General features: G+C 44.5%; 1 protein-coding gene across 1 annotated transcript; it reads right to left on the bottom strand.

Annotated features, from left to right (window-relative positions):
- Positions 1-82: 82 nt before the first annotated feature.
- Positions 83-21,855, bottom strand: LOC139336160 (SH2B adapter protein 2). The gene is made up of 9 exons (XM_070970101.1): positions 21,604-21,855; positions 10,208-11,159; positions 5,827-5,928; positions 5,561-5,652; positions 5,105-5,205; positions 4,861-5,022; positions 4,565-4,767; positions 3,514-3,688; positions 83-2,532 (listed from the first exon to the last, which is right to left on the bottom strand). Exons 2-9 carry the CDS (start codon positions 11,126-11,128, stop codon positions 2,195-2,197), a joined length of 2,094 nt encoding a protein of 697 aa, XP_070826202.1. The 5' UTR covers positions 11,129-11,159; positions 21,604-21,855; the 3' UTR covers positions 83-2,194.
- Between the last annotated feature and the right edge of the window lie 6,056 nt (positions 21,856-27,911).

Below are 27,911 nucleotides of genomic sequence, written 5' to 3'. Positions count from 1 at the left end.
AAAACGAATGCTCTCAACTCTTCTGAGCCTCTAATCTCCAACATTTCAATCACGAGCAAATAACTGCAGAACAGGCGCAACTGTTTGTTCACATTTTATTCACAGAAATATAAAGTAGTATGTCAAGTACATCACTTTGTACAAAATTGCACAGACTCTTCAAAACTCAGTCAGACAACAGAAAATTTAGCTTTAAGAAGTGTTAAGAAAATAAAAGGGAGACATGAGCAATCTGTGATATGTGAGATGGGCTCTTGCAACAGACACGTTCCACTGAGGATGTTTCATCGAGAAGAATCAATCAATTGTACATAAATAAGACTTGATAGGAAAAATGTAATTTACAACGGCTGAGGAATAAATATGTTTCAAAAATAGGATTCGAGTTGGCACATGGACTGCTCCGTCCGGTGAAAGCTCACCTCGGAGCTAAATGGCCACGCTTGAAGAGGCGGACGTCGACTCTTGATATGTTTAGTCCAGCTGAACAAAAGTGTTGCATTTGTTTGGAGTACAGTTGCTGAAAGCCGTTGGCGTTCTCAGGTGGGTCTCACATGCTGTTACAGTTTGGGGAAGCATGCTTATTCACTGTTTTGCCAAGAGATAGATAAAAACATCGACACCACTCGAAGGTGTGAGGGCGGCGTCAATGTTTACGCTAACTCTTTGCAAGGAAGCGAATAAATGTATTTCCTGAAATTTCAAACTCCTTTAAGAGGATATTTAAACTGACACTTTGTATTACAATGAGTCTTGGACTATGGTGTTAATTCTTACACTAACATGAATATTGTCTTGTGCTAAATTCAGCCTTTTTATCATTAGAAAAGCTTAACATTAGTGCTCTGCATGAAATAAAGCAGCAATGTCACATCTTTCTATTCAAGCATGGCCATCTAGTACCCTTTACCTCACTGCCTGTACCGTTCCAGTCTGCACCAGGCTGCACAAACAGTATGCAATACTGCCACCTTTCTAAAAAACAAGTCCCCAGTCCCTCCGATAAATGCTGGATTTGGTATAATAATATCTTAAAGGCATTACTTCAAAGTGAACTCCTATATTAACAGCATATCTAATCTACAGGTTATTGATATGATAAGCTTGAATACAGAACCAGCACCAGACGGAGGGACCCCGAAAACCATGTTTTAGAAACACTACTGTAGCACACCGATTGAAAAATATTTGGACTCTAACACACCACCACACACTCATAGAAATAACCCAGTATGACAACAAAATGCGAGCCACCCTGCCGTATTCCTGCAGGCTGAACTGAACATCTTCCGTTTCATCACATGAGGTGATCACCTGTGCGTACGCTGCAGCCATCGATGGAACAAAACCATTTCAGTGTGCAGAGATATGCACGTTCAGCATGTTTTAAGCAGAAACTGATGGCAAAGTGGTCACCAGCATTTAATTTTTGGGCTATTGTGATTATGCAAGATGTGCATCCTCCTCGTCGCTACGCGCAACAGTCTGTTCAAGTCCAAGGAAACTGTCAGGCACTGAGACCCTTTAGGCTGTACACGTTTAAGAAAAACATCTCTGAGCTAACACTAACACACCCATGATGGCTGTACTGATGTCAAAGTGGAGCAGAGCCCCAGAGCAGGACTTTGTAGGGAAGCCCTGCAGGGACAGTGAGGATATCCGGGACAGACTCAAAGCAGCTTTACAAACATTAATGGGATGCTCTCGGGAGCTCTGAGGGGAGGGGCTGTTTCTTCAGGGTCGTTTCGATTTTTCAACCCTTTCAGCAGGGCGGTGACACAGGCTCTGCTCCCAGGGAACGGTGGGTAAGGATGAACAGGAAGTGGTCAGAGGACGTGAATCAAAACCATACCACTCCACTGGATGACTTCCTCGTGCTTTCGCCTCCTACGCTCATCGTCACTGCTGCTTTTTCTACGTCCAGGTCTCATCTCCCGCTCTCGACGTCTCCATTTTCATCGGCTGCGGAGGGATCTGACAGTGTGAGTGGGCACACCGCTCAGCACGACCCTACCTCCCGTCTCAAATCAGAGAAACAGGAAATTGCCTTAAAACCAAAACAAGCAAACAAAAACGATGGGTGATCCAGTGACTTGGACCGTTTTCATCATCAGCAGATTGTCCCACATCACCTCCAACTTTCTGAATCTCATCCGACCCACAAAGTACGTGACTGAACCCTGCCCTGGCTTGTTTAGTAGAAAGAGTACTGGTTCTCCACTGCTCGGGCCCTGCGAGTCCCATCAGGGTCGTGGTAGTCCTCAGACGTACCACTAGAGGCCTCCAGCAGCCGTTCAGAGCTGTTGCTCCGGCTCTGTAAACCTCCTCCCACTCCTCCTCCTCCTGTACCCGGGTCACTGCGGGAGAGGGAGGGAAGGGTGGTGGGTGAGGAGGAGGTGCTCGAGGGGAGCGGGGCATCGGGAGGGGGCCCTGCAGGCACTGTGATCCCAGGAGGGTGGAGAGCTGGCTGGGCTGAGTCTGTCCGGCAGCCTGCATCCCTGGGTGGGGTGAGGACTGGAGGCACGGTCACATCTGTAGCAGATTGTGGGGAGAAGAAAGAAATCCTTTAAATAGACGGTTAATAATATCAATTAATCTGTGCTGCTGATAATTGTTTGTTGCTTCACATGGAGGAGCTGCTGACAAAAGGCTCCTTCATAGAGCAGCATGTAAACACAGGCAGTGTGAGCCTCCTTTATTGTCCTTTCCCTTGGTGGGCAATAACACCGACAACACTGGTGCCAAAGACATGCCTAACCAGTGTATCAGTAAAGCCTTTTACGCCCTGAATCAAACCCTCACTCTATGTAAGTTTGTGTTTGGGACTGAGTGCATGAGTGTGCGTAGGTCCAGCGTTTGGGGAAACAGAGGGCCTCTTTGTGACCACCAGGCTGGGTTGGGGCCGGAGTCTCGGCCTGCATGCAAAACTCCTGCGGTATAATCGCCCCCTCACTCTCCTGTACAGGAGGGCATTCATCCCATGCCAGGAGAGCAGAGGGCAGGAGTAGTGTTAGTATGGATGTGAAGGAGGGGCGGGGTAGGTTCAATGAGTTTTAGCTCTGCTGTTACTCTCTGACAAACCTCTGCTATCCAACGCATTGACCTTTCTAGAAATCTAATCGCCCTCTGCTTATCCTTTGGTGACCTGAGGAGCGACTGTCAAGCTGAAATGCTTCTTTTTTTGAAACCACCTGCAAATTGTTTCAAAGTTTTACAAGTCAAAAGCTTGAACACGTTACTTTTAGGCAACTGAGGCAGCTACAAGATGACGGTAATACTAAAACAGCTGCACATGCTTTGCTTTGCAGAGACACAATGTCACTGAACTGACTGAGTCACAGCTTAAGTTTGCAAACGTTAGCCACCAGAAGGCCTTTAAGTACAAATATTAGACTTTTTCATATTAAAAAGAACACCTTGACAGTGTCTTAACATCAGCTGGTTAAACTGAAATATGTGGTTAGAGAGATTAGCCTCGATGGCCTTCATTAATTATGTCTGTGTGCTGTGTACCTGCGGTGGAACTTCGCTGCACTTGTACATAGGAGCGTAATGTGATGTCAGCAGAGCCTCCAGACTCGAGGGGGATGGGGTGGGTGTGGAAGTGTCTCAACATGTCCGACACGGTGTGGAACCACAAGTGGTGGACGTGGCACTGTCCGTTCTCATTCACGGACAAACGCAAATGCTGGGAGGGAGAAGGAAGGGAAAGAGGAGGAGACAGGACATTAACAATGGAGAGAAAGGTGTAAGGGTCAAATGGATGAAGAGGGAGCGGTATAAAAAAGAGAGGGTAGGAACAGAAAAAGACACAACATAGAAAGACAGAGAACTGCGGTGTGAGACACAGAGAACATCTGAAACAGACAGACCGAGACAGAGGTCAGGACATTCCTGCGAGGCGTCTCGCTGTGGGAGCAAAGCGACAGAATGCCAAGGCTGACACCAGAGGAAGAGGCGGCAGCTGACACTTCCTCAACACCGCCGGCTGGCAGGATGTGATGTGCAGGGATCATGTTACATAAGAGCACACAAAACCTTGACATTACTGCATCTTTTCCAGCCCCTGAACAACTTGGTCCACTGTGAACGGCAGTGGCTGCATCCCAAAATGTCCTGGGAACGAGCTCGAGTGAATTTAACGCTGCTGCAGAGCAGAACTGCAGCTGGGAGGAGGGATTAACATGTTACAGCACGAGACAACAAGTTCATTCATTATTTAAAGAACAGAAGATGCATCAGAGCAAATTCTGATAACTGATTAATTGTTTGAAATCTTTTATCAAGTGAAGTGAAAAGAATATTTTCTGGTTCAGAATTTCCTACTTTTTCATTTCACTTAAAATTCAATGCAACTTTTTTACTGTTTGCTAGACAAAATAAGCAAATTGAAGACACAAAGTCTGACTGTGGGCATTTTTTTCATTATTTTCGACATTTTACAAATTATTGAATATATAAACTAACTATGAAAACATTCACAGTTAATACAAATAATAGTTGCACCTCTAATCTACAACACACGCACAAACCCCTCTATCTCTCCTCTCTCTAATCGCCTCACCTTTGCTTTGCCCTGAAAGTTGAAGGTGAGGACGTACTCGCCCGGCCGCGTCTCGCTCTGACGAATCACAAAGAGCCCGTGGCTTCTGGCCCCGCCTGCGAGCACCAACTGAGCCGCGCGCACGCGGGACAGTGTACCGTGGAACCATGGGTAACCCGCCAGGCTGGCATCGCCATCTGACTCTTTCGCTCCTTCGCTGCCACCTGAGGAAAGTCACAATAAATCAGTGGTTTAGTTTCCTTTGACTTTCCTCATTTTTGATGTTTGGAGAGGACAGGGATCGTATGTGTTAGTACCTCCAGAAGAGTTGGAGCCCTGGGCCTCTGGCGACTGGAGGAAGCGCTCTAAAGGCATGTGGGAGGGGTGCTGGGTGAAAGGGGGTTCCCTGCAACGGACTGAGGGGGCACTGTAATGCTCTGCAACTGTAGGACACGACCTTTCCGGGGCGCGATACACACCTAAAGACATTGTTAATATTTTAACACATTCACGTGAATGAAAATATTCAGATGTTATGTGGGTGGGCGGGTCTTTGCTCACCCTCGGACAACAGTTCGCAGCTGCAAGAGGCCACCATGGAGCAGTCTTTGGAGGCCTGACCGTGAGGACACGACGCCAGCTCGATGTCATCGCCGCTGTCACTGTACACAAGCAGGCAGGTCAGGAGAACCGCAAGAACGTATACAGACGCACACACATGTGCAAACAAACATCAGCGACTCTACACACATCCACATCCTACAAACATGGACACAAAAAATCTTTCTGTTTACGTCCCGAGCCGCACACACACTAACCCAGGAAACTGAGGAGGAATGTCGGCGGTGCAAACTCTCCCATGTTTGTGCTAAAGCAAGCTGTCAAAAACTCCACTAATTTGATGATTAATGACTGTGTGTGTTAGCCCTCCTTCCCCCTTCCCATCCACCCCCCCCCCCCCATCCCTCCACTCTTCTCCATCCTCAGCCAACAGCAAATATTTATCTGGTGGTTTACCCGGGGTCTATGCAGTCCTGGATGTCAGCAACCCAGGAGTTCTTCTGCAGGGAGTCGATGGTTTCCAGGATGTACTCTCCCCCGTTTTCCACCTGTGGAAGCAGCCAAATGCCACGATCACACACTGAGCTCTGTTCAAAGGGCCACATGAGGGTCCAGAACAGGGCGGGCTCGCTCATTCTCCAACAACCTGTTACTGTACAGCAATTATATATGAAACTAGAGCAGGTGTATCAACGTGGTTGCAAAATGGTTGCAGTTCCTACCTTAAGGACAAAAGTGTTGTCCTTGTCAGGCATCTCCAGCGGCATGGTGGTCCTCACCTCCACGATGGCTGACAGAGGGATGCTCACTTTGGACTTTGAGGACTGACACATGAACATGCAAACAAACACAGAATAAAACATCACATAACTAACTTTTCCTTTGACGGCTGCTTATTCAGTCATGAATATATAAAGGTGTCAAGATAAAAAACTTTAAATCAAGTTTTTAGGGATTCGCAAGCAAAAAGGTTGGCAGCTTTAGACCCCGTTTACACTTAGGGAAAACGCATATGTTTTCATGCAGTTTGGCATCTCGTTTACACGGAAACAGAGTTTTTTCACGGAAAACGATCGCTTTTAAAAACTCCAGCCAAAGTGGAGATTTCTGAAAACACTGGTTATTTGTCAGCGTGTAAACAGGGTTAAACAGCGTTTTAGGTTCTGAAACGTCACAACATGCAGCTGAATACTTAACGTCACGTGAGCGACCTATGTTTGCACTCGCGCCCAGAGGTTTGGCATAGGTATGATGGCTCTCAACGGCGTATTTATCCAGGTTCATGTAAACTACAACATTTTTGAAAACAATGTTGTGTGCACAATGTTATTTTTGAAAACGGAGGGGCCAAAATATCTGTTTTCCAAAATACCCTGCTACGTGTAAACGTAGGGTCAAATGAAAATGGACAGTAAATGAGCACGTGCTGCCTGTGCTTGCATATCACAGTGCAACGAGAAACACATGTCAAGTGGTAGCAACATTAATAATACATAATTATATATATTTTTGGTACTATATAACCAAAAGCCACAATGAGAAATGATGAATGGTCTCCATCACATCCTGTAGGAGGTAAGTGCGATACTTATAAAAGTAGAAAATGTACATTTTACTACAAAAAAAGCCCTGCAGAGAGCTCTAAATTACTGCAACACGTTTACAGTAATTAGTACCACTTCCCTCTCTGTCTTTAGTGTGAAATACGCCCAACTTCTCCCAACCTTCGAACTTCTCCTTCACACACGATAATGAAGGGGCGACATGCAGTCTGAATTACTGGTGCAGTCTTAGCAGCCGTGAACTACAACCTGATTCCAAAAAGGCAATCATTCATAATCAAACTGTGCTTAATTACAGCATGTTTATGAAGTGTTCCTCACTCCATCCTTACTTGTGAATGAATGAGCCTTTCCAGGATGCCCCCTACTCTCACCTGTTACCAGTGAACCTGTTTACCTGTGGAATGATCCAAACAGGTGTTTTTGGAGCATTCCACATCTTTCCAAGTCTTTAGCTGCTCCTGTCCCACACTCAGAATAAGCAGATATTTACAAAAATCAATGAAGATAATGAGGTATAACATTAGATATACTGTCTTTGTACTGTTTTTAGTTGAGTCCTTTTAGTTGAGTAAAAAATGATTAGCAAATGATCACATTCTGTTTTCTTTTGTTAAATCAGGGTTGCACGACGCATGTCTCTTGAGTAAATCATTCAAATAAAATAAGGTCATCATTAAAAGAGTTTCCGAAAAGACTGCACAATCTGCAAAAATGACTCCACAGCTCAGGTTTTACACAGTCTCATTTCTCGCTGCGTTTCTCGGCAGTTATTCCCGCTGACCAGCTCTGACAAACAAAAAACAGGAAGAGTTTATACAAGGTTGAACACTGAAAACATCCTGGCCTCCGTTTGCCCTCTGCAGAGAGCTGGATCCCGATGATAATCTTAACAGATCCAATGAGTGTGTTCGAGGCGGTGAGCCGTGTGTGTGCGTATGTGTGTGCGCGTATTTATTTCTGTGTGTGTGTCAGGAGAGGCAGTGCGAGAGGGGGGCTGACTGATGGTCTGGCAGGGGCTTATCAGCTGATCTGTCTGGAGCAACACTGTTCTCATCTTGATCTTCCTGTGCAGCTGGCTGCCATCCACGCCCACAATTCCTTTCTCTGGATCAGATGTCAAAAACCGCTTCCTGTATTAAACTATTTGACCATTTCCTGCACCTCTCCACTGTGGACAGTATGTGTGCGCTCCACCGCACGGCTCTTACAGGAAGTAAGCGTGCAGTTAGTGCGGTCAGTCTTTTCATTTGGTGGTGTGGTCTTCCTGATAAAACCTCAAAGGGCCAGTCGGCCCAAATGACAAGAAAATCTGATTTTCCTTGCCTTTGGTCTCCACCAACTCCTGAGGGAAATGTTTGTCATTTAGTGGCGAGCAGGTCGTGTGCACTGTTTGAATTTGCTGAACGCTGATGAGAGCTGTGAGAACAAACCAAAACAGTCAAGGTGGGGTCACAAAATAAAAAACAATGAGCTGAAGGAAACTCCAAAGCGATAGGTGAGAAGTCTCTGAGCCTGTCACTATACCTATTATTTGATCTATCCTTAATGGAAAAATATTGATTAGTGCAGCTTTAAATGCATTTTTCTTTTCAATTCAACCAAGGTGAAAACCTCATAGATGGATACCTGGACAAATAAAATGCAAAGTATCTGCATGGTTAAATACCATCAGAGGTAAGAGACACAAAATATAAGAGACTGCGTTCTAAATTTGTGTCATGGTGGGACTTCAAGCCTGAAACTGCAGAAACAGCAAATGAACAAAACTTTCCAATCGCTCCAACAAGAAATCTTTTGTTACTGCGGACATCCAATATTGTGTTTCTGCATTTGTGCAGGAGAATGACACAAAACATTAACCTGCTAGTTTAGCACCTAGCGTTCAGTGAATACTGCATACTGAGTTGAAAAGTGGCATTTTCTCTGACAATATTTAAACTTTCAGACTTCTATAAATGCAGGCAACATTTAAGATTATCTACATCCTATCTACATATTTTTTGCTTCTTTTTCTCTGTGAAGTGTAACAGCTACTCTTACTCTTGAGTTCTTGCATGTTACTTCGGCTGCTGTGAAGCAGCGAGCGGGTCGTCTCAGGACCTGCCGCTGTGTCATAATGCAGGCAGTTAGCGTGCTGCAGTGTGCCGTCTCTGCCACTGAGAGCAGCCGGCAGATTGATGGCCCTGACAGGGACGGAGCCAGTCAGCCAGGAGCAGGCACGAGTGAGATTTTATGAGTCAGTTTATCTTTCCGACACTGTTGACTCTGCACCGTTATGATTTGTAAGACCTGAATAGGACAGCAGTGATAAAACAACTCGGAGTGTCTGCAGGGCAGGCCTGTCGAGATGCGTGTGTTTAATTAATGTGTCACTTCATAGCGGCTCTGAAGTTTCTTTTAATCTCAGCCTCGTCCACGGCTGATGACAATTTTCCCACGTGTGGACGTTAACAGAACATAACAGATGAAACTGCTGAGGCACAATTATTAAGTTTCATTTTCTATGTTCCCCTTGTGGCTCTGACTGAGTTTTTGAGTGACTCACAAAACCATTTTGGTTCCTCTTTTCAGTTTGTCACAGTTTGCCAAAGACGAAGAACCAATCAATATTTATTTTTTGCACATGAAAGGGAATCTTTGCAATCCGCTCCCGCTTACAGAAATCAATGTAACAGCTTCCTCTCTCTGTCACACACACCCAGTCTCTGGTTCTCTCGACCGGCCCCTTCACCCCTCTCCCATGCCTGCCTCCCACCTGTCCTTACCCCTCTCCCCCTCTCCGCCTTATCCTCACATTCCCACCAGCCATGATCAAAGGACAGTGGCAGATTTACACACACTCAGCTGCACAGCCTTATGGTCTTCTTAAGGTCAGGGGCAATGATCTGGAAATCCCATATAGACAAATGTGAAGTGTGCATGCATGCACGTGAGTGTGTGTGTGGTTCGACTCAGGCTGCGTCACTCAGGGTCACGGGGGTTGGATTATCAGGCTGGATAAATCTGGGATTCAGGAAGGGCTGCAATGAGTGACTATTCTCATGAATTATTAATGTGTTGATCATTTTTTCAGTCAATCTAAGTCCAAACTTCAATTAGTCTCATCTTGAGGAAGTGGAAATGCGCTTTTAAACAGTGGCTGGATGAAATGATTTCCTCATTGTACGTGGAAAAACCTTGCTGTGCAACGTTTGTGAAGACATTTGGGGTCTGGACTCTAAACCATAAAAGCTACAAAAAAACGCAGATTTTCCTGCGTCGTACCTGCTTTTCTGTAAGGATTATGGGTATCAAAGACACACATGTTCATCTGTTTTTAGTTTTGTGAGGCAGGAGGTAGCAGAGCTCTAGCGTTTGATGCATGGAGTGCAAATACTTTGAAAGACTCAAAGACTTAAAACTGTTTCAAAAAGAGAGAAATGACTGATTGTAAACAAATGTGATGTCTTCAAATCATCCACTACCCAGCTAATCATTTCAGCACGAGATGCCTGTTTTTCCGCCTCACTGTCTCACATGTCTGCGTGTGTTTGTGTACCTTGGGTGGTACATAGAACTCCAGCAGGAACCTCTCGCCTCCTTCCTCCCTCTTGGTCTTCCTGAGCAGCAGGCGGCACTTCTGCCACTGCGCAGCGCCCATACAGTTTGTGTCGTCGGCCACCATGTACCTCAGCGCTCCCTCCCTCTGGATTTCCAGCATCTCAGCCTTGTGGCCCTGGGAACCCCTGGGAAGCCGCAGCTTTTGGGACCACTTCTCTCCCCCTGCAGCCTCCCCTCCTCCCCCCCCTCCTACCCCTCCCCCGTTAGCCTTCCTGGCTCCAGAGGGGCCGTCAGGTTCAGGAGAGGCCCGTCTGTGCCACATTTCCTTCACCCCGTCCACCACACACAGGCTCATGTTCCTCAGGGAGAAGCCTTTCTTGAAGCGAGCCTTCGGGTGACTGACCGATACGTCCTCTGAGCTGCGGGACTGTCCCAGAGCAGACACCTTGTGGGCCGGCTGGGGGCCTTGGGAGGCGGTGGTGCCACTGCCTCCCCCATCTATCCCTCCCCCTCCGCTGTCCATACTGTCCAGGGATTCACTTGAAGCCCCGGCGTCCTTGCGTCTCTGGTAAAGGTCGTGACCGTAGGACAGTGGGCAGCCCTGGATTCCCAGGAAAGGAACAATGCTGTACTTTGGCGCTGCGTTGGAGCCGTCCTCACCCGGCGAGGTCGCCTGGTTCTCCCGGGCCTGAGTCAAGGCTGCAGAGAAGCACTCCAGGAAGTGATGAGCAAAGTGCTGCGAGAAGCTCACATCAGCGCCGGGCGAGTCGTAACACGGGTTCTCCGACAGGAAGCGCTGGAACTTGTCAGCGAAGTCTGCAGCAGAGGCTCGAGCATGGAGCTCACAGAACTCTCGCCAGTCAGGCAGTGGGCACGAGGAGGAGAGCTCCGGGCTACCGGGCACCACCGCTCCGTTCATCACTGGGCCATGCCAACCCACCGAGGAGAGGCTGGAGAGGAGGAAGAAGAGCAGAGAATCAGTGTGGATGCAAGAAAAAAATGCAGCATTATTTTTTTTGGATCAGACGTACAACAGTTGTGGAACAGCCTGCATGTGTGATGGTGCAAAGAATAAAAGATGTGTGAATGAAGCAGACTGCTGAACCAGCTTGTGTCCATCATTACACTATTCATATTTTGATGATATAAAAACTGAAATCTTTGCATGCAGGCTTTCTGTGACATTTAACCATAAAGAAAGTGCAAAAGTCTAGCTTTTTCTTCTACTTTGGTGTCCAAATCCCCTCCAATCTTCACTATTCCTGCAGCTGTCATCGCATAAAACGTGCAACCTAACGTCTTTCAAAGTGATAACCAGGACTGGAGCCAGGATTTGAGAAACAGAAACACTGAGATCGTGAGTCCAAGAAAAATATGAGCAGACACCTCAACATTTTCTTGATTAAAGCTTGTTTTCATCTTGTTAAGTTAATTGTTCAGTTTTTCTGAATATGAGGCTGTCAGTCCTGTGAAAATCCAACACATTTTTAAATGACTGAGTTTGTCTAAGATCTTTTCCTCAACCTAGAAAGAATGATCTTAAGGTTAAACCATATTAGGAGGTACATGGTGTTCAGTGGACACTGAATAATGATTTCCACACTTATTCACTGGCCTAAAAGTCAAAGATAAGTACAGTGAGTGTTAAGAACAGTGGAATCCGCCTGTAAAATACCTGTGTAGTCAATTAACTCCCTCCTGGTGTGCAAAACACCCAAATTCTCTCAAAATTTCATTGTCTTCAGCCCTGGTGACAGCAAGCGCCATCAACATCCTCGGTTGCTGTGGCGGGAATTTATGGACTTTGGAGCTCAAGATTTATGCAAAGGACGGGCGTGTCATTGAAGGCTTGAAAACGACTCGGCAACAGATTAAATGTGACAAACACATCATGCAGAAAGCTGGGGTCTCAGTTACCAAGTGATGGTTTCTGACAAGCACTCAGATTATCTGAATTATCTGCAAGTGTCTCCTGTCAGAGCAGGTTAACAGCGACTCAAGATTCAACACAGACTGACCATGCAGCTCCTGCTTATGTCCCCTTTATCTCTCTCCCTGTTGTTTTTTTACATAATGAGCGTTCTTTAAAGACCACAGTTGCTCCGGTCTACTCATCCTTACATTCCTCCACTCCCCAGCATGTGTGTGTCCGTATGACTCAGTCCTCGGCGCTGCCTCCCTCTCTGGCCTGATCAGTGCCAAACCACATCACATCACTGATAAAACTCTGCTCTCTTTGGTCTGCAGTGGGGATCTAACACAGAGGCATACCACCATCGTGTCAGCAGCAACATCCAAAGCCTGCTCCCCCCCCCCCTTTGCCTCTGCACATGACTAATACAGCATCAATGAATAACGTGGCACAACCGAACACATGTTGGTTTGATTATTGTTGTCTGTAAATCATGCAGATAAAAGGATATCATCAGAGTGGGCAGGCTGGGTGACATACGCACAGGGACGGCCAACGCTCCCCAATCTGTGAAAGCTTATTCTCCAAGCTGCTGGGCTTCTCTTGGCAGTTCACTCACAGTACGCGCTCAAATGTTCGCTCTCTGAAATTACTCTCTTAAACCAAATCACAAGCATTTGCACTGCAGAGTTTCCTGGAATTTCTCCTGCAAGCAGCTTTATTGTCATTTCCAAAAGCATCAGTGTGGGTTGTCTTTTCATAACGGATTAGCACAAAAAAAAAAAAAAAAAAAACTCCTCTGGAATTAAGTCTGACACACACATTCAACTACAAGCCAATCTCTCTCTCATTCCCTCTCCTTTCGCCCTCCCACAGATCTGAAATGAATGATCAGAGCGAGGATGGGATGCGTCAAAGCACAGAGGAGTGCCAGCTCTTTGAGAGACCACCTCTGAGCTCATCACGCAGAGACAGAAACTCTTGGATGCTGAGGCCTGGTGTTGGAACGCCGCGATGGATAGAGACACTAGAAAGTAAAGGGACAAGTGTGATTGGAGAGAAATAATAAATTAAAAAGCAAAGGAAACATCTCCTCTTATGTGCATGGATGTCCCAGACTAATATAAAGTGCTAATGCTGTGGCCATTTAGCTTCATTTCAAGTCAATATCAGAAGTGGGTGGTCGGGGGTCTTAAATCAAGCTGGTTTGATTGGATGCACAACATTTCTAAAATTCTCTCATGCAGCACTCGGCTTGGCTGAACATCGTGTTGTTGTTGTTTTCTCCCATGTTCTGCTCTCCGGCCTGGATCACAACCAAAGGTCCCGAGATGGGAGCGCTTTCGTAACCTCATCAGGCCACAGAAACACATCTTGACAGGTTTCAGAGAGTTGAAGAGCAAAAAGACGGTGAGCTTATCTGCAAAATGATGCTCAGAAGCTCAAAGAGAGAAGAAACAGAAAGAAAGAAAGAAAGAAAGAAAGAAAGAAAGAAAGAAAGAAAGAAAGAAAGAAAGAAAGAAAGAAAGAAAGACTGGTTGCACATTATGTCCCCTATGGAAGCAAATTAAAGATCTGAATCCTATAAGCAGCCGAATAGATACCATGATGTTGAAAATATGGATATTTCAAGTTTGGGTTGTTGAGATCTCTTCAAATTTAACAGGACCTCAGAGGTTTGGAGTGCTTCAGAAATGTCTTCTTCAAACTTACAGCTGACTACATCCACCAGGCCAAAGGTGTTTGCTGTCCTCTGCGAGAAGGGAGGCCAAATATATAAAACGATATCAACTTCTTAAGTGTTTCTTTCCCTCCATGCCACCCCGCTGTAAATTTGACTGGTCATGATCAGATCTCTTAAATAGATTGGCATAATTCAGACACCAGGATTCATCATGATAAATTCTAAGTTGAAGGCTACCAAGGACGAGCAATCGAGCCTGGACGGAGTCGATCAGACCTCGGTCCTGTCAGGTTGTGTTCGGCTGAAGTGAATTTGAGAACCAAAAAAAAAAAAAAAAAAAATGCATTGGCATTTCTAGAAATTTGGAGTTCAACCACACAAAGTCAAACAGACAGTATGACAGTATGAGTAAATTATTTCAACGCTATAAATTCAGTGATTTTAGCATTCAGAAGAGGTTAGATTGAACAACTGGGTATTTTGCTGCTCATGAGACTCAAACTATTGAGGATTTCTAACAACGTAGCAACATTCATAATGGCTTCTCCTAATGACTTATTAACATTTAAAGCTCCAGACTTAAGACATTCATAACTGATTTATTACCAAACAGAGAGGACCAACACCAACTAAAGGCATTTTTCACAACCTGGCAACCCAAAATGTCTTCTTATGATGGGTTATAATTGATCTATGAAGCATTAGTAAATGTGTTAATAGCCATCAGTGACAGCTTAGGAACTCTTCATAATGAGTGCCTCATTAGAAGGTGGCACAGCGTTGATAAATGTCTGTAACTAAAAGTAAAAATAAATTCCCACTTTCATTCATGAATCCATCGCTTCATTCATTCAAACATCCATCCATTCATTCCCTCAAGCCACACGAGATTGTAAGTTAAACTGCTAATCACAGAGTGTTGTAATAATCATCTTGCTCCCCTTTTGTTGTGTGCGCGTGTGCGCGTGTGTGCGCTGCCGCTGGCTGCGAGGAAGTCAATACCCATTCAGCTATTTAAGACCCTGCACTGGGCCAACTTTCCACCCATTCAGCAGAAAAACAACAATACACAGTGAGGTGCATTTCTCAAAATTATGCCCTTCCGCAAAGATGAGGATGTGCCTCTCTCAAGGATACTGAGCTGACTGTATGCCGCGCCCACACACACCCTCACACACACGCACGCGCACACACACACACACACACACACACACACACACACACACACACACACACACACACACACACACCTACTCACACGCTCACTCACTGAGTCAGCATGAAACTCAAGCCATGAGACGCTGGAGGAAGTGGACAGCATTAAGGTTTCTGAGGGTCAGCAGACTGAAGCAGGCTGCATGCTGCAAAGCACACAGGAGTATATAGGAGACATGTTTAGCTGAAACTAGACAGGGGGGCAGTGGCGGAAAGTAAAGGAAAGTAAGACTATTTACTCAAGTACTGTTGTATACAATCTTAAAAAATATTCAAAATTTCACAGAAAAAGTAAAGATTAGAGAAAAGGCCCAAAAAAATCTAAACAGATTTGTGTCGCGAACTTTGTTCTCTCTTCCTTCCATTCCCATAAATCCCCTCAGGACCCCTCAGATTTATCTTGTGACCCTTTGCAGGGAGTCTGATCCCCAGATTGGGAATTGCTGGACTGGATCACCTATCAGTGATGCTGTTGTGGTCAGAGGTATAATCAGTGGACGGAGCTTCCAGATCTGAAAAGTGAAGCAAATGACAAAATGCCTTAAACCTGCATTCTTTCTAAAAGCCAGCGGGGGGCGACTCCATTGGTTGCACAAAGGGGCTGATTGTATGTAAGCTTATGAGATATTGACTCTACTTCTCACTGGATTTATTACCTCAGTAAACACTTTCCTAATGAGTTTATGGTCTCAAGTCTTCTTCAATGCAGCGTGATGTTCATTTAGTAAATTATGGTGCAGTTTAGTGTAAAATAGATGATAAAGGATGGTTTGCCTTAGGGCATGGCTACCTCATGATTGACAAGCTGCTACCATGTCTCAGTCACATCTGACTCTAAAAAACCAAGATGGCGATGCCACAATGTCAAACGTAGAGGCTTCAAACATTTACTCTCTCTTTTAGCTCCGTTTTTGGTCTCTACCACCTCCTGAAGGACATATCTGGCACTCTAACAGCTAAATGCTCCACTGTGTTCACCAGCTAATCGCTAACTTTGTCTGTCTGCAATTTGGTGCGCAGGAGGTTTACAATACAGAGGGCTTTTCAGAGCTTTTTCACTTAAAACAGCTGGCTGCTTTGGCCAAAAACAACACTATGAGAGCAGTGAGAGTGAAGGAAAACAGCCAAACAATGAGCTGAAACTCATTAGAAAGCTCAGTAAAACAGAGGGGATTATCAAGACTTTAATTAGATTTTTATTTTAATACTTTTGTACTTTTACTTCAGTGGGATTCTGAATGAAAGGCTTGTAATAAACTATTTCTACATTGCTGTATTGGTATTTTTAGTTAAGTAAAGTACTTTTTCCAGCGCTGGAGGGGGGCAAATTTTTGCTCTGCAGGCCAGCTGCTAAAACAATCAGTGAATGTGTGGAGGTGGAGGCAAAGGGAGCATAAAGAAAGGGAGACACACTGCAGGACGAGGGGGTGCAGAGGCACCACGTCGAGTCTCACATCCCCACGACTCCCCTCAGACTTTTTTCTTTGCTGACAAAAAAAGACTGAGGGGAGCTGGGGGCGAATCTAAAAACGTTCACCTCCATCCTTCCCCCTCCTGTATCTCCTCCCTATCTGTTGTAAAAATCTACCACTACTGTGCCCCCTCCTCCTCCTCCTGCTGCTGCTTCTTTACCCAGGGGAGCAGGGCTGATATCTCTGTCAGATGGTTGGGAGTTCTGTCTGTAACAGTAAACTGACCGGCGAGGAGAGGAAAGAGACATTACTGTGCAGGGAGAAGCTATCAACTGCAGCCTGCAAAACACATCGTACAAGATACGTTCACTTCATGTACCTTGCAGAGCCCTCACAGGACCGAGCTGTGCAGAACCAAGAACTACAGATGCCTGATTATTACTGTGATGTTGTGGGCAGTAGTAGAGAGCCACTGAAGAAATGATACTGCGGCCAAGCATAACGGATGTACAAGGACTCGTGTTTTTAAAGCTGTGTGCACACATACCTCTGCGTACTTCCAGAGATAAACACTGTATATGCAGTTTAACAGACTCCTATATCCAAACACGCGTTCCTGCAAACAGTTTCATGCCAGCGGCACGCCGCTCAGCGATTGGCTGACGAAGATGATTGGTGATGTTGTGCTCCCACCCCAGGGAGTTTGGGCCATGTTTTCTAAGATTAGCCTGCTCCACAGCACAGCACAGCACACAGCTAGCAGCACACTCCGTCCAGTACAGCGCTGTGCATACACAACCTCTTCAACGCCGCATGAATCCATTAATTAGATGTTCTTATATAAGATGTAAATATTGCAGCAGTTAGATGTGGATGGAGGATGTTTAAGGACATGAAACATGTCGTGTTTGTCATACACGCCGGACAGAGAACAAAAGCAAAACCATGCTCCTGTATTCATGTTGGGCTCGTACACAGTCGCACTGATTGATGACGATCAGTCGATGAGGACAGTCAAAAAATCCCTCTGATGAGTGATTAATAGTTCAAGTCCTTTTAAGTAAAACTGCAGAGAATCTTCTGGTTTCTAGCAGCTCACAGGTCAGGATCTGCAGCTTTTCTATATTTCATACAAATCTAAATTGAATATTTGGTCTCTGAAGCATATTGCGACACATATCTTTCACTACTTTCTGACATTTTATAGACTGAACAGTTGATTAGTCAAAAAATGTCTCTAGATTCAGCAATAATGAAAATAATTTTTTCAATGAACAGATCGTTTACTCCATGACACGTCAAAAAACAGTGAAAAATGTCCATCACAAGTCTTCTAATGTCCTGATTTGTCCAATCACCTGTCCAAGAATCAAAGATATTCGCTTTCAAAGTAAAAGCAGGATTGAACAGAGAAAGCAACAAAATATGAACATTTGAGAAGATAAAACCAGTAAATTTTGGTTTCATCAAATAACTGAAACAATTCTTTCTGTTTGATTTTATGTCAGCTGACTAATCAATTCCTTGACTAATTGTTAATTGCTCTAAAACAGTTAATCGATCAAGTCATTTTTCAAGCTTCTCAGTTGTGAGGGCGTGCTACTTATCTTTGTCATATATGATGACGAAGTGAATATCTTTGGATTTTAGACAGTCAGTCGGACAAAAGAAGACACGAATGAGCAAAAATCAGTTAATCAAGAAAAGAATCAGCAGATGAATTGTTCATGAAAATAATCGGTTCAGTGCAGCACCAATGCAATAATGGGCGAACTTTACCCAGCATCCAGCTCGCTGTCAGTGTGTGAAAAACTATAAAGCACTTAGGATAAAAGCCATATAAATGCTGCCATTTACCATTTAGAAAACCACCAAAATAATGTGTTGTTTTGAGCCAGTGTTATAGTGTTATTTTTCATATTAATGGGACATTTACTCAAACTAAAACATGTTAGTTAGTCTGGGTAAATAACCCATCAATAATTCAACATTGTGTCTGTGAAATATCCAATTGAAGACGAATACTAAAACCAAAATTAAGACTCCATTTGCTGCAGAAAAGCAGGCGCCGGTGAAGCAGACATCGGCATAAACATGTTGTGAGGATGTTCTGTTTTGATTCGCTGCTCTGCAGGGATGCTGGAGGAGAACAGAAAGAAAAACACAGTCTCTGACACAAGGAGGGGTGTCCCACTGACTAAAAAAACTGACTCACCTACAGAAGTCAAGAGACGGAGCATTACAGTAGACATTCAGGGTTGTGTGTGTGGGGGTGTGTGCGTGTGACAACTATGTAAACCAGCTTTAATACTGAACAAAAGGAAAGGCTGGTGGAAGTGGAAGCAAAGGCAGAGGAGATGCAGGCACAAGATCAAAATCCCAGGAGGGAGAAGTCGTAGATAGAGAGATAGGACGAGAGCGAGCGGTCCGACGTCGTGGTATGAGGAAGAGCAGAAGTCGAGGTCAGCAGCAATAGACCTCTTTCTTTCCCTAGTTTCAGATCTGTCCACTTCACAGCAGCCAGGTCAGTGACCTTTGACCTGACCCCTGATAACCTCGTCCCTCCCTGATGTGATTGAACATTGTCTGGAAAGTTTGCCTCAATGCAACACCGGACCCCCAGAGAGGAGAGCGCCTGCCTGCACTGTGACAGAGAGACATAATGAAAGGTATGTGATCCTGATCCAGACACTGATACACCCACCTGCATGAAGCTGTCTGCGTGTGTGTGTGTGTGTGCAGATGCAGTCAGATACAACTGCTGATGAGACACCTGATGATGGAGTACCACATCACCCGACTGTAACTGACTGAACACAAACAATCTGACCAGTTCTCGCCTGTCTGCCTGTTTTTAACGACGTAGGTAGCAGAGCCTCATCACACAAATATTAAACACATTAATTAGCGTGTCCTCTACCAGCCGGCTGTCCTCGCTCTCTCCCCCTCTCTCCGTCTCTCTCTCTCTCGTGGTTCTCTGGCAAGCAGCGGCAATGTAAATATTGAGTGAGCTCCGGCATCCATATGGCAGACAGTGATAAAGGACGGAGCGCGTGGGAGACGCACATTCTGCCACTGACTTCCATTTCCTGTCTCTCACCCACCAGGTCTAACTCATTTCACAGATGACCATAGGCCTCTCGCAGAGGAGTAATACTGTTCGACCTGCGTGAGCATCAAGTGTGTCAGTGACTGGAGTAGATGGTTTTTGTTAATTTGGTGTTGCAGAGTGAAGCTGATGATCACGCTGACAGAACCCGCAGCATGGCTCTATGTAACATGACTTTCTGACATAAGACGCCTCTGTGGTGATGGATTTTGTTAGCCAGCAATGGACTGGTCATTATCGGTCATCCTTTTCATTGTTCATGAATCTGTCAATTATTTTTAACATCATCTGAGTTGTCATTTGGTCTGTGGAGTGACAGAAAAGTGTGAAAAAGCTCCCAGAGCTCACGGTGACATCAGCCTCAAACCTGAACATATTATTTAAATCATTAGATATTAAACCAGACGAAGCAGGAGTTTGGCATTTTCCATGATAAATGACATGAAGATGAATCAATAATGAAATGTGTTGTCGTCTAACTTTGACGAATAGATTGACGAACTGTTTCAGCTCTGCCTCTCAGGCGTATTGTGATCCTCCTGCAATAAATACTAATTCTGTGAGGATTAAGCTGTTCAGTATTTGTCGAGGCACTGTCACACAGGTGCTGATAGCCTGAGGTGATGATGTTGCATTGCACTGCATGACGTTCTGAAGTGTTCTTGTTATTTTGTCCACCCCCCCTCCTGCAGAATAGTATGTAGTCTAGCCTGAGCAGCGTTGCATCGCCTGGCTTGAGTTTTAATGAAAGAATCTTTGTAAAATATGTCTTTAGAGAGATTCTGCTTGAATATCACAACAAAGCAGGATTTTCATAGACTTCAGTTATATAATAAGGAAATAAATACTTTATAATAAGCGCCTGCCTCCGATTGGGTCACTATGAAATCATAACATGGTGTCAAAGACGTAGTCAGGCTTTATAGGAGCATTATCCGACTATTACAGGGACATAAAGGCCAATATAACACATTTGTGGTGATGTGTTGGATGACATCATACTGTAGGTGTTCTTACTATTCTGTCCACCCATTGCAAAGTATACATGTCGTCTAGGTGGACTTGGCAGACTGTGTGAATGTATTGCTTCAAGGTAAAATCGGATTTTAGAGGGATGCTGCTTAAGAATGACCACAAAACATCATCTCTAACAGAACACTGCAGAATGTAGTTATAGAACAAGGAGAATAATGAGCCCTTTTCTTTGATTAGGTCACCATAAAATCACAACACAGGGCCACAGACGCAGTGTCGCCTCACAGGAGTATAATCAGATATTAGCAGACCTGGATCCTGTTAAAATCAGGCTTCATATTAACTGACTGTAGCCTGTAAAAAGATACATGAGAGAAAGTCAATAGCAGGCCTAAAACAGGCCTACTGCAGGCCCGGAGAGCCTATTTAAAGGCAACAGTGGATCGTTGTGCAGGCTGCGTAATGGACTTCATGAATGGGAATCGGTAGCAGCCTCCTGCTGAATGGCTGACAGCTCCAGGTCCAGAAAGCTGGAGATGAATGGGAGCCTGCGTGCAGAGTCCCGAGCCGGTACACTGAATCTGGATCATCTCGAGCGGGCCTATATCACATCACATCACAGCACATCACATCAGGCCCCTCACCCGTCCTGTGACTGACCAGACTTCACTCCCTCAAGGCTATTAAATGGATTATCGGAAAAGCCCCTTTTACACCGCGACCCTCCTCAAGTCCAAGAAGCCTCAGCAGTCACAGTCTCTGCGCCCAACACCGAAACACGAGCCGCTATCATCAGCCCACTGCACTTGTTCTACCATCAAAAACCCGATCCTGAACGCAGGATTCATCACGGAGGCTGACTGTGGGGATGAATCAGGGTTTAGACCACCAAAACACAGCAGCCTCCTCCTCTCCTCCTCCTCCGCCTCCTCAGCACCAGGAGGTTTGTTGTTGTTCCCCTGATGCTCGCCTCTTTCTCCTGACACCAGCAGCTCATGAAAAGGCTCTGCGAGATGTCTGATCAGACGCGTCAGGACGGTCCGGACGCGCTGAATAAGAGATAAAACGCAGCAGCGGCGGCTCTCACCTCAATGCAGGACTGGTTTCATGACGCTGGTTGGTGTCTCTGAGACGATCCCGGCTCTTCAGTGGAGATGGTGCCTATTCGAGATCAAACATGGTTATTTCCTCTTCATCGGATGTCCTCCTCTCCGCTTTAGACGCGCTCACAGGCGGCCAGCTCTGCCTCCATCGCTCCGCTCGACGCACTGTGCTGCCGCTGTATCTTTGGCTCAGCTCTCCACAGACCGCTGGAAGTCACATAGAGTCAGAATGTAGCGCTACTTCCGGTAAAGACTTTCAGAATAAATCCCCGATGTGCGGGACAAATGAGAAGCCTGTCAATGCTTATTGGTTTGGGGGTCCAGAGGGAGCAGTTGTCAGGGGGGATCAGAACTTCGACTGGCCCAAGAGACCCCCGGGGCCCAAAAGCCCCATGTTTACTGCATGTTTATGGATTTTGCTTATTTGATTGCAGTTCAGGAAGACAGCTATTTTACGTATGTGGAGCAATTTGAGAAAACAGACAATATTCTGAGATAGTTGGCTCAGTTTAGTTTGTTGATTTTGATTTAAAGACTTGAACACCAGCAATTTTCCCATCATGACTGCCAAACTACATTCTTTCCAGGAAACTGCCTGAAAATTTATGGTTTCATTTCGGCTCATTTAATTACTGGGAACTATGGGAGCTGTAAAATAAAAGATTACTTTTCAGTTTTATCAGAGATTGCCATAATTATTCAATTACAAGGCGCTCACTTAACAGCAGTCTTGTGCCATTATGAGATAAATATGTCTATCTAGTGATTTTTTTTTTTTCAAGTTTATTTTATTGATTTTAACCAAAAACTTACCAAAGCTTGATACTGTTCCTACATTATTAGTAAATCCCATGGGCTTGTTTTGCAGAAGACCACTGAATCAAGGTCAAGTTTTAAGACTTATATAATTTTAGTTTGTTACCACAAACTGACACACAACATGGATGTCACTGGACTGAACTGTCATTTCATTTACTGTCTGTTTCATTTTGTTGGAATCACTGAACAAATTACAAATGTGGGCAATGACTCAAAGAAGTTGAACCACGTTAAGTTTCAGTGTTATTCCAGTACCAGGGTACTGATTTATTTTTAGGGTTCTGTAGCTGCCACATAGATGACTGTGCAGTCTTTTCAGGGACATAGTTCCCAGCCTTACTCAAGCTCACATGCATATAGTGAACTGAAAATGTACTGTGGTCGGGATGAAAACGCTTTACTTCTTGGTTCCTGAAAATTTGACATTTTAAAGAAGACCTACATGAGCAACCAAAAAAAAAAAAAAAAAAAAAAAAAAAATCATTTCGTTGCACAATATTTAACACTGCGTATTTCCTAAAACATGAGTCACTTTGAAAGTCACTTTTCTGGAGCTCTTATTTTGAAGGCACGCTCAAATAGTGGCCTGTCCTGTGTGTTTCTGGCGAATTGACCACAGCTTCCTTCATTGGGGGGCGAGCGTTTGTGTGTGTGTGTGTGTATGTGTGTGTCTGTGTGTTTCACTGATCTATTTAACAGCCACCGATGACTGTCCTTAAAGGAGCCACGCCCTTTTATTGTTTCCATAACTCGCCATAGACACAATACAATATAGTGTGCGCACGTGGACGTGTATTACGCACATTGTGGGGACATGAGTCTGTTTACGTTTTATGGAGACGATTTGGGTTAAGGTTATGGTTATTAGGCAAGTATTGGTTATGATTAGGGTCTAAGTCTACAGGAAATTAATGTAAGTCAATGCAATGTCTCCAAAAGTGACAGTAAGTTGAGTATGTGTGCGTGTGTGTTACAGGCTTTGTATTATAAAATGAATGAATGAATGACTGAATGAATGAACAGCCTGCTTGTGTGTTTCTTTCAGACCTCTCATACACACCAACATTGAAGTCTTAAGCACACTCCTCTGTCCTCTTTGTGATGTTGTTGATCAGACTGATGCAGATCAGTGACTTCTAACCTTCTATTTATGAGACAGACCGAAGGAATTACAGCATGAAAAACGATGCTGATTTCTATCTTGACTGATGAAGAGCTGACTCAACCACAAAGTCATGCAAAAACCCACTGCACCACAACACTAAAATGCACATATTGTCACGTATTTCTTTAGAACATTAAGCATTTTTTTCACAGTTTCATAAAGCTTGTGAACAACTTCCCCTTTTGCACAGCAGTCCAGAGGAGAAAATCCTGCATGAGCACCAGGGATTCGGCTCATACCTGACTGAACTGACATGACATTTACTTCCCATTGTCCCTGTAAGTCAGACTGTGCCATGCACACGCAGGTTTCAGATGACTCATTTCCTTCTTCCATCACTCAGCTGAACACAATCCTCAGTCTTTTAACATGAATTCACATCTCACGTTGGACGCGTTGAATGCCAGCTGGTTTATTTTCTAGAATAAATTTCATCTTTCATATACATTTTGAAATATAAGGTAAAAAGCTTAATTTAAGCATTGTTTTGACCTAGAATTTTTCTTACACTCGTGTGTGGTGGCACTGGTTATGTGATGATAATAGTATATTATTGTGGTGACTGACACCATGTTGTTTGGCCAAATGAGACTTTTCATGTGGCTCAGTGATGTTTACAACTTAGTGAGCAGCTCCAGCATAGCACACCTTCACTGCTAATCCTCTTTGAGAGGATTGCTCTGTGGCTTCACGGCACAGCTGAAGGCTGAACTAACAACCTGGTCAGACTAAGGACAGGTGGTAGTGGGAGAGGACGAGCCGCTCAGCAAGATCAGCACCTAATCTGCGCGTGCCGTCTTCAACCGGCCACTCGACTGTTTTTAGTCGGAGGTGGCAGGCTTTGTGATCTTGTTTTGCAAACTCTTTTCTCAGCTGTTAAGTAGCTCTAGTTGATCCCTGTGATGATTAGCAGCAGACAAATGATTAAACAAAGAAATGTGATTGAAATGCTGCCAGTTGTTTTCTGCCCTCCACACTGACGTGTCGCCAGAAAGCAGCTCAGGGATTCACAAATCCTTTAATGTAAAACAGATTAGCTTCAGAAGAAGATAGACTTTTGCTGGTTTGTGTAACTGTCAATACTCCGCTATGGACAGCTGTGAGGGAGCCTATAGAAGGATTACCATGGTGTAGTGAAATATTGATCCATAATTTGCAATCACTGTTTCCTGTTACTAATTTGTGCATTCTCCTGGTAACCTCTTACAAACTTCTAAAAACTCATTATGTTCTTTGGACCTCACTGTCCATATGTCTCACTGTCAAATATAAACATGGATCTAGCAGGCTGTATAAACTGTACACAGACATGTATACACACATGTTCAGTGTATCACCACGCCCTGTACATACAGTATTTAGAGTAACTTATTACATTACCACCCACCCACTCACTAATGCTCTAGGCCTGTATGCAGACTTTTGTGTGTTCTTGTCCTTTGTTGTTTTTATATGTATTTTGATGTGCATGTATTGTCCTGACAGCTGCTGCTCCTTTCAGGCTTTTATTGTGAAAGACGATGGAATAAAGTTCCTGTCTGGACCGTCTGACTCTCCTCTCTTTACTTCTTCTCTCCCATAATAAAATAATCAGTCAAGATGCAGAACAGCAATAATGACCAGCATGTATTTATTCTGTTAGTGTTAGTGATCTTTTCTATGAAAGAGTTTGTAAAAAATTACAATTTTAAAAACATTTTAAAATCATTAAAATATCTGAGAATTTCACCTCCTCCTTCTCTCTGCATGAAAAATCCATTATCTGTGAACACACCATCATTTTCAATTCAGAAGTTTAACTAAATCACACAAGTACACAAATATTACAGACTGAGAGAGTAAAATCCATGTGGAGAGACTTATCACGTGAGGAGGAGACACCATCACTGTTTTTACTATCAGTGACGACCGACACGATGACAGCAGAAACATTTCAGCTCATTATTCTCCATTCAAAGTCTGAATAGAGCGAGGAGCTGCTTAATGAAACAAATCGAGGCCTGGGCTGGGCGAGGGCTCTCTCTGCGTCTCTCTCCAGAGACCCTCGCTTCTTATTGATCCTCACACACTTCCTGTCGGGAGGATGAATCGACAGGAGCCTGGAGGGGGCAGGGGGGGCTCTTCAACCTCCTGGTCGCCCACAGACCCGTCACTGTCTCTCTCACATCACCTCTGTTTTAGTCCCTTCCCTTCTACATCAAAATCCCTTTGTTCAACCATCAACTTATTACGCTGTTCCTTCTTAACTCCTCCCACCCCAAAGGTCGCTGTGTTCAGCCCTTCAGAGAAACTTTCCTCTGTGCTGGCGTACAGCACAGCCTGATGGCAGAGCAGGAACCCATCACATAACACTGCACTCAAACAACAGGGCCTCCTCGGCTGGTATCATCGATCGGAAGTTCAAATAAATACCTCATTCAGACCTCGGAGAGGTGAGACAGGGGAGGGCCGGGGGTGCTGAAAGAAAGGGGAAAAAAAGAGATGCTTTTGAGCTGATTTCCTGTGAAAGTATCTAAAGTGGTTGAGGTGGAGATTGGCCTCCTGAGGCTGTTTGAAGATCAATGTGTCAGCAGGCTTTAATAAGAAACTGCCCCTCACTGTTTCCTGACCAGGAAAACACAACACTGAAGTACACAGAGCCCTCTGCTTATCTTTGAAGACGCCATTGTATTCAACATGGGATACCACGGCTGCGCCCTGCAGATGAATAAATTAATTACACATGGAAGCATTGAAATGCTGTAACCTGAAGCTCCATGGAAAACACAATAGGTTATCTGCCAGACAAGGAACAGAAACATGAAAACAAGACATGGAAAAAGTGAAATTAGGTGAAACGCATGGGGAACAAAACAAAATGTACCTGACCGCAGGTCCAGTTTCCATGATGCCCATGCCCTGAGAGGGGAGTTACAGAGGACAGTCCACTCCCTCCACGCCACCAACAACAACTAGATCAGCCTGCAGTAAAACAGGAAGTCAAGTCAGGGTAACAGGTTAATGTGTTTAAAGGCTTATCAGAAGCCAAAACACTGTACAATATGCCCGGAGACCCAGAAACCAACCTCTTAACACTATATTGATATATGGACAAAGGGCCCTTCTAAAAGACAGAATTAGACATAAAATCTGATTTGCATAAAATATGTAACTCATCACATTATATGCATCTTACTGCATGCAGTGAATGTGGGGCTTTTGGGACCCTGGAGTGTTGGGACGCAGGGACAGTTGCCCACTTTGCCTGGTTGGTATCCAGCCTTGCTTTGGAAGTCCATCCATGTGTGCTCCACCGGTGCACAAGCTGGAGTCGTCATGTCTCTCCTGTGCGGATGTTTTGGGGTACTAACTGATTTCAGGCCCGGTTGCAGCTCATCACACACTGTCGGAAGTGTCAGTCTGCCAGCTGAGTCACACCAACTTCCACTGGCAAAACCGCTTCGTCGAGGTGCCGAAAGATTAGCAGCTCTGATCCTCAGATGACCTGCTGGTGAAACGCTGGTGTGTGCGTGCATGTGTGTGTGTGTGTGTGCATGTGTCTGTACCTGAGGTTGCGCCTCTCCCACAGAGCTGGCAGGAGATGATGCACGATGTGTGTGATGATGTCATCCGAGCCACTCTGGAGCTCAGCCTAAGATAGCACAGCAAACCACACTATCAATGACTCTGTAAGCAGCACGAGGAAACAACAACAACAGGAAGCGAAGGCACGCCACTGAGTCATGTGCTGCTACTTGATTACATACAGTTACTCAAGTACCGGATTTCAATACAGCTTCATGTATTTCTATTTTGTGCAACTTTATAATACATGTATTTCATTATTATTTCTGGTTGCTTACCACATTAAGGTTTTACAGAAAAAAAAGATAAGTTAAAGCAGTTAATGATTAAAATCAGCTTCCACATGGATGAACCAATATTAGACATCTATATAATCATATGACACTCATAGGGGACATTTTACTGCAGAACAGGTACTTTTATCTTTAGTACTTTAAGCACATTTTGCTGTTAAAACTTTAACTTGTAGTAGAGTATCTTCGTGGTATTGCTACTTTTTCTTTTCTCAGGTATGTGATATAATGGGATGTTTGCACAGAAATCGAGGTTAAAGACTGTTTAAAGATCTCCTCCAGAAATGTGAAAAAGGTATAAAAAATGTTGAGTCCACAGAGAACATCAGGGTTACTTCCTGTTTGCTCGAGGCTGTGCATATTTATATGATATTTACATTATTTAAATATGTTAATCATGTTGTTTTCTGTGCAATGACTGAACATTCCCGTCTCTTATCTGTGAATGAAC

This window comes from Chaetodon trifascialis, chromosome 9 (assembly GCF_039877785.1).
Source record: "Chaetodon trifascialis isolate fChaTrf1 chromosome 9, fChaTrf1.hap1, whole genome shotgun sequence".
Classification (NCBI taxonomy): domain Eukaryota; kingdom Metazoa; phylum Chordata; class Actinopteri; order Chaetodontiformes; family Chaetodontidae; genus Chaetodon; species Chaetodon trifascialis.
The sequence above is the reverse complement of the archived record's forward strand: the minus strand, read 5'-3'. Positions and strand labels throughout refer to the sequence as shown.

What these genes read in the sequence shown, in the direction of transcription:
- LOC139336160 (XM_070970101.1), bottom strand. Translation starts at nt 11,128, where the DNA reads ATGAACGGAGCGGTGGTGCCCGGTAGCCCGGAGCTCTCCTCCTCGTGC. An exon ending in AGTTCTATGTACCACCCAAG is followed by an intron (nt 5,929 to 10,207) that starts GTACACAAACAC and finishes TTCATGTGTCAG; the next exon opens with TCCTCAAAGTCCAAAGTGAG. An exon ending in ACAACACTTTTGTCCTTAAG is followed by an intron (nt 5,653 to 5,826) that starts GTAGGAACTGCA and finishes CTGCTTCCACAG; the next exon opens with GTGGAAAACGGGGGAGAGTA.